Source organism: Neoarius graeffei, chromosome 20 (genome assembly GCF_027579695.1).
Source record: "Neoarius graeffei isolate fNeoGra1 chromosome 20, fNeoGra1.pri, whole genome shotgun sequence".
In the NCBI taxonomy this organism is placed as follows: domain Eukaryota; kingdom Metazoa; phylum Chordata; class Actinopteri; order Siluriformes; family Ariidae; genus Neoarius; species Neoarius graeffei.
Window position 1 is genome coordinate 34213756 of NC_083588.1, and position 7324 is coordinate 34221079.

Sequence of the window (7324 nt, forward strand, 5' to 3'; positions counted from 1 at the left end):
TAAAGAAGAATAAAGTTAATGTTTTGGAATGGCCAAGTCAAAGTCCTGACCTTAATCCGATCGAAATGTTGTGGAAGGACCTGAAGCGAGCAGTTCATGTGAGGAAACCCACCAACATCCCAGAGTTGAAGCAGTTCTGTACGGAGGAATGGGCTAAAATTCCTCCAAGCCGGTGTGCAGGACTGATCAACAGTTACCGCAAATGTTTAGTTGCAGTTATTGCTGCACAAGGGGGTCAGACCAGCTACTGAAAGCAAAGGTTCACATACTTTTGCCACTCACAGATATGTAATATTGGATCATTTTCCTCAATAAATAAATGACCAAGTATAATATTTTTGTCTCATTTGTTTAACTGGGTTCTCTTTATCTACTTTTAGGACTTGTGTGAAAATCTGATGATGCTTTAGGTCATATTTATGCAGAAATATAGAAAATTCTAAAGGGTTCACAAACTTTCAAGCACCACTGTACCTGCAGCCATCAGGTTCTTTTGTTTGCAGGAACAACAGCAAGGGCTAGGCAGTCAGCTAAAAGAAGAGCTATGTAACCCACAGCAAACACTTAAAGAGATGCTCATCACACGCTAACCCCCCTCAAAGATCTGGTCCAACAAGTGATGTCAGCAAAAGCAATGATACAGTACAAGTCAACACATGAATCATGAGTCTCTGCTGAGTAACCAAACTGCACAGCACCAGAAAAGCTCATAATGAGCTCTTGTGCTGTTTTAGACTACTGTTTATGGTCTTTTAGTGTCAAGCTACCTGTATATAGACAGAAACAACAGCAAGACAAACACACAAGTCCACACAGAGGTGTAGCTCGAGGGTGGATTCAGTATTTGAACCCCCTGAAATATTTTAGCACAGTTCCAACTGCTGATTCACAGGGAGTTAACATAACACACACAAAGCACAGCTGTGTGTATGCTGTATATAGTGTACACGTCAGATAACACTGTGTTGCAGTAATTTTGCTGATGTTCAAAAGATGTAAAACAAACACATTGTTTGGTTTAATCATATTTTATTTTGCTACAGTGAGAAACAAGAGTAGCCTAAATTATGCATTTTCCTGGTAGATCTGTTTTTTTATGTAATTTCCATCATATTACTGATATTTTAATCATTTTCAGTAAAACTGTAATCAAGGCATTTTATTTCCTATACAAATTAGCATTATTAATGTGGTACGATTAGTTGATGGTAAATTGTGCCTGCTGTCTGGCATCCACCCAAAATACGTTAGCGCATCACACTTAGGCTACGTTTACATTAGACCGTATCTGTCTCGTTTTCTTCGCGGATGCACGGTCCGTTTACATTAAACCCCCTGGAAACGCCAGGAAACAGGAATCCGCCAGCGTCCACGTATTCAATCCAGATCGTGTCAGCTCCGGTGCTGTGTAAACATTCAGAATACACGGATACGCTGTGCTGAGCTCTAGCTGGCGTCTCATTGGACAACGTCACTGTGACATCCACCTTCCTGATTCGCTGGCGTTGGTCATGTGACGCGACTGCTGAAAAACAGCGCGGACTTCCGCCTTGTATCACCTTTCATTAAAGAGTATAAAAGTATGAAAATACTGCAAATACTGATGCAAATACTGCCCATTGTGTAGTTATGATTGTCTTTAGGCTTGCCATCCTTCCACTTGCAAGTAGTAAGTGAAATGCGCTGGGATCACACACACAGCGGCTCAGCCCGAATCGTGGCTTGTTCACTTCACTCGCGCGCTGTGTGAGCTGCGCAGGGCTGGAGTGCGCACCCTCCAGAGGGCACTCGCTGTTCAGGGCGGAGTGATTAGGAGCGCAGGATGCCTGCAGAGCCGAGCGTATCCGTGTATTAGGCTTGCCATCCTTCTACTTGCAAGTGGTGAGCCTTGCGCATGCCCTAAATGCACTGGGATCATGTTACGCGCCGTCTGAAATGCACTGGGATCATGTTACACACCGTCTAAAGTCATGTGATTAGCGTATCCGCGTATTGGTGTTGCTGTGTGCACGGCTAACGGTTTTAGTGTAAACGCGAATCGTTTTAAGAACGTTAATCTGATGATCCGCTGATTCGACGTAATGTAAACGTAGCCTTATACTTGTCCAGCTAACACACTGATTACATTTATCGTATTTTCTCATCCCCACGGAAATTAGTTTCTGGCTATACTGGTCACTTAAAAAAAAAAAAAATCAAACTAGTACAACCATGGGGTTGATACATACTCTAATATAAAATGCTGAAATGTTTTCCACTTACAATGGCGGCTATCTGCTTTGTGACTCAGGCTGAGCTTGTAATCCACTAACAGAACCTTTTAGATTTTACTATTAAGAATATACTATGTGAAAATGGAATTGCCAGATCTCAGGTGCAACCCACTGATCTCCAGCTCCAGAGAGGACAAGAGTTCATTACAGTTTCCGATAAATATGCATGAGGTGTGGCCTCTGTTTAATGTAAATTAATGAACCCATGTCCACAGAAGTATCGTTAGGAAACATGCTGCCGCAGTTCAAAGAAACACCTGGAACATTAAAACACAACAGCTCACGAGGACAAGGTGGGTGGCATCAGAAGCAAAAGAATAAGCATGCATTAACACGAAACATTAAATCACAAAACAGCCTTGTTCCCTGAATTTTGAACATTACTAATTTCCAAGCCCAGCTGAATTTTTCTTCCAGCTGTTTGTTCAGTTGCTGTATAACCTTACAGTCCTCCAGCTATCATTTATAATCCAATTCTAACACATCTAGATTTGATGCTCAGTTCTCCTGAAGAGTTTCACTGGCCTGATCAAATAGAAAATTATGAATGGTAATTAATAGACTGATTTTATAGTATACATTTATAGAATAATAGCACTATCCGGTGTCACCTCTAAGACGATGTGCTCCCCTTTGTGTCTGTTTCCTCTTAAGATGTCTTCCTGATGTAATTTCAGAGACTTTTTCCTTTCACCACTGTCTCCTCTGGCTTGCTCACTAAGGAGCTAAATCTATGTCCATATTGCTGTAAAGATGCTGTGCAACAATATCTATTCTTAAACATGCTGCACAAATAAATAAGATTGAAACTGAAATTTAAAAGGTATAAATACAACAGGCCTGGTGCTGTCTATTCCTAACCTGCAAAATCTGATCTAGACCACATCATTTCAGTTTATATTAGTAGAAAATGTAGCCTTCACTCACAACGTTTAAACATACTATGTAAGGTTCCATGCCTCATACAATCTGGGTCAGGAGTGTCAAGTTCCATCTCAAGTGTGCAGGCATGGAAAGAACGGCCAGACGTACAGCATACCGCTGAACCCGATCACTATCACAAATCTCTGTTCTTTCACATGACACACAGCTCCCATCGTGATCTGACACATTCCAATAATGTGGCTTATTGACTGGCATGCAAACATGTCTTCATTATTACATTACTGTTAAAGACAAGATGAGAGCGTCTTGGCTGAAGAAATGTTCAGGAGCAAAGAGAGTTAGGACAAATAAGCAATGTGGGTCAAAGTATCCAGGTTATTGCACTATTGCATGCACTGTGTACTATTAAGGTGGATATTTAGACTGGATAATATTGCTTCAGTGACTCAAAGGAAATTCAAAAGTCAACTGTGGGTATTTATGTTCAAATCAGATAATTAGGTCATTAAGCCAAAGCACTGAGAGTCGCAATGACAGTTATGCAAGCTGCAGAACAAACTGCTTTTATACATACTGATGGCTTATATTTGTCCCAGAGAGACAAAGGCACACAGTGGTCAAGCAAAGGCAATGTCTGTGGCCTAAAGACAAATCAACCATGGGGGAGTTTTGCATGGCCTGTGCGTCACCATTTGACGATGACACAGACAAAGAAAGCAGTGCTGCATCAGAATTACAGAAAGATTTTCAGTATTAAAACAGCAGGTTTTTTTCATGGAATAACCATTTGGTAACACGGAGGATCTGTGTGGTGGGTCAGCTACAAATGTCACTTAATCCTTATACACATGTAAATGTGCATAGGCTACATTATTTAACACAGCATTTACAAGAATTAAGGCATTGAAACAACATAGATCAGAGAGACAGCAGGCTATATGAATAAATAACTTCAAGTAATAAACATGCAACACAACTAAGCTGTGGTCAACAAGGCCAACCAAAGAGCCTGTTAAGAAATATATTCAGAGAAAAATTCAAACGAATGCAAATTCTGTACTTAGCTCAAATGCATTCACTCAGGGTGAAAAAAAAGGTAATGTAAGCTTGGGGCTGTCGAATGTTTTCCTGTGCTATGGTTATCATGCAAAGAGAAAGCTGAAAGTAGAGTCTGTAAATCTGATTCACTCCCCCTTTATTCCCCGACCCAAACTCCCACTTCACCCCCCGACCCAAACTCCCACTTCACCCCCCGACCCAAACTCCACATTCATCCCCCGGCCCAAACTCCCACTTCATCCCTCGACCCAAACTCCCACTTCATCCCCCGACCCAAACTCCACATTCATCCCTCGACCCAAACTCCACATTCATCCCCCGACCCAAACTCCACATTCATCCCCCGACCCAAACTCCCACTTCATCCTTTGACCCAAACTCCCACTTCATCCTTCGACCCAAACTCCCACTTCATCCTTCGACCCAAACTCCCACTTCATCCCCCGACCCAAACTCCCACTTCATCCCCCGACCCAAACTCCCACTTCATCCCCCGACCCAAACTCCACATTCATCCCCCGACCCAAACTCCACATTCATCCCCCGACCCAAACTCCCACTTCATCTCCTGACCCAAACTCCACATTCATCCCCCGACCCAAACTCCCACTTCATCTCCTGACCCAAACTCCACATTCATCCCCCGACCCAAACTCCCACTTCATCTCCCGACCCAAACTCCCACTTCATCTCCTGACCCAAACTCCCACTTCATCCTTCGACCCAAACTCCCACTTCATCCTTCGACCCAAACTCCCACTTCATCCCCTGACCCAAACTCCACATTCATCCCCCGACCCAAACTCTCACTTCATTCTTTGACCCAAACTCCCACTTCACCCCCGACCCAAACTCCCGCTTCACCCCCAACCCAAACTCCACATTCATCCCCCGACCCAAATTCTCACTTCATCCTTCGACCCAAACTCCCACTTCACCCCCTGACCCAAACTCCACATTCATCCCTCGACCCAAACTCCCACTTCATCCCCCGACCCAAACTCCACATTCATCCCCCGACCCAAACTCCCACTTCATCCTTCGACCCAAACTCCCACTTCATCCTTCGACCCAAACTCCCACTTCATCCTTCGACCCAAACTCCACATTCATCCCCCGACCCAAACTCCCACTTCATCCTTCGACCCAAACTCCCACTTCATCCTTCGACCCAAACTCCACATTCATCCCCCGACCCAAACTCCACATTCATCCCCTGACCCAAATTCTCACTTCATCCTTCGACCCAAACTCCCACTTCACCCCCTGACCCAAACTCCACATTCATCCCTCGACCCAAACTCCCACTTCATCCCCCGACCCAAACTCCACATTCATCCCCCGACCCAAACTCCCACTTCATCCTTCAACCCAAACTCCCACTTCATCCTTCGACCCAAACTCCCACTTCATCCTTCGACCCAAACTCCACATTCATCCCCCGACCCAAACTCCCACTTCATCCTTCGACCCAAACTCCCACTTCATCCTTCGACCCAAACTCCCACTTCATCCTTCGACCCAAACTCCCACTTCATCCTTCGACCCAAACTCCCACTTCACCCCCTGACCCAAACTCCACATTCATCCCCCGACCCAAACTCCCACTTCATCCCCCGACCCAAACTCCCACTTCATCCCCCGAACCAAACTCCACATTCATCCCCCCAACCCAAACTCCCACTTCACCCCCTGACCCAAACTCCACATTCATCCCCCGACCCAAACTCTCACTTCATCCTTCGACCCAAACTCCCACTTCACCCCTGACCCAAACTCCACATTCATCCCCCGACCCAAACTCTCACTTCATCCTTCGACCCAAACTCCCACTTCACCCCTGACCCAAACTCCACATTCATCCCCTGACCCAAACTCTCACTTCATCCCCCGACCCAAACTCTCACTTCATCCTTCGACCCAAACTCCCACTTCACCCCTGACCCAAACTCCACATTCATCCCCCGACCCAAACTCCCACTTCATCCTTCGACCCAAACTCCCACTTCACCCCCTGACCCAAACTCCACATTCATCCCCCGACCCAAACTCTCACTTCACCCCTGACCCAAACTCCACATTCATCCTTCGACCCAAACTCTCACTTCACCCCCGGACCCAAACTCCCACTTCATCTTCCAACCTAAACTATAAAAAGGGTACAAAAGCGTTGTGTGTCCTCCATGTCCGAGTGTTGCCCTAATTCTCTCTCTCTCTCTCTCTCTCACACACACACACACACACAGAGAGAGAGAGAGAGAGAGAGAGAATGGTGATATATGAAGGGCAGGTGTGCGGAGACAGATGACTATTTCAAGAGCATTATTTGATTGCAGTACATTACATGTGTCCTGATCAGACACAGAGCAAAGAAGCAACATTGTCCCGCTGGGTTTATCAGCAGTTTCATTAACTGTTCAAAGTAATAATACATTAAAACTGCGACCTTACCATGGTTAACTCCCATTTTCCCATCTTTCACAGCAAAGTCCGAGCAGAGACCTACACTGCAACTGCGTCCATTCCTGTCCCTATAACTACAGTCACAACCTACAGCGATTATCTCTGCACACAACGCTCAGTATTAAGGAAAATACAAAACTAAAACTATTTCCTTGAAGATTATCGTGTCTAACACGTCTTGTATATGTTTAAAAGTTGCTCGAGTTTAATGTTTGATATTAAACCGCCGAGAAATGTCCAGTTTAAAGACCGTGAGTAATATTCTGTCTCTTGTTTATGTTCAAGCTGCTTCTTCTGTGCCTCAGTCAGTTCCGACGCGCGCGCGCCTCTTGCCAACGCCAATTCCCCCTGCACCGCGAGCGCACTGTGCCTGTCAAGAGGGCGGAGCCAAAGGAATAAGCTGCTCTCTCATTGGTCACGGCTAGTGTGGGTGTAGATTTTAAGCTAATATTTTATAAGGCAAAGTTCCGGTTACGGTCCAAGCAGCGTGTTACTGTAGAGGACAGAGAGGATGTAAAAATCTCGCCATAGACTGTGACTTCGGATATCATTTCAGTGTGAAGAGTGGATAAATATAACGGAATGCCCGTGTAAAGACAGCTCAACTATGTGTCAAAAGGATTTAGAGAATATGGATTTTAAAG

At 44.9% G+C, this 7324-nt stretch overlaps 1 protein-coding gene across 2 annotated transcripts in view; it reads right to left on the minus strand.

The window, feature by feature from the left end:
• LOC132868572 (ral guanine nucleotide dissociation stimulator-like 1) overlaps positions 1 to 7007 on the minus strand; it is a 33833-nt gene extending 26826 nt beyond the window's left edge. For both annotated transcript variants that reach the window (XM_060901555.1, XM_060901554.1), the window contains exon 1: positions 6669 to 7007. In XM_060901555.1, coding sequence (XP_060757538.1) covers positions 6669 to 6692 — 24 coding nt within the window. In that variant the 5' untranslated portion in view covers positions 6693 to 7007. The remainder of the gene's footprint in view (positions 1 to 6668) is intronic.
• Positions 7008 to 7324: the final 317 nt, after the last annotated feature.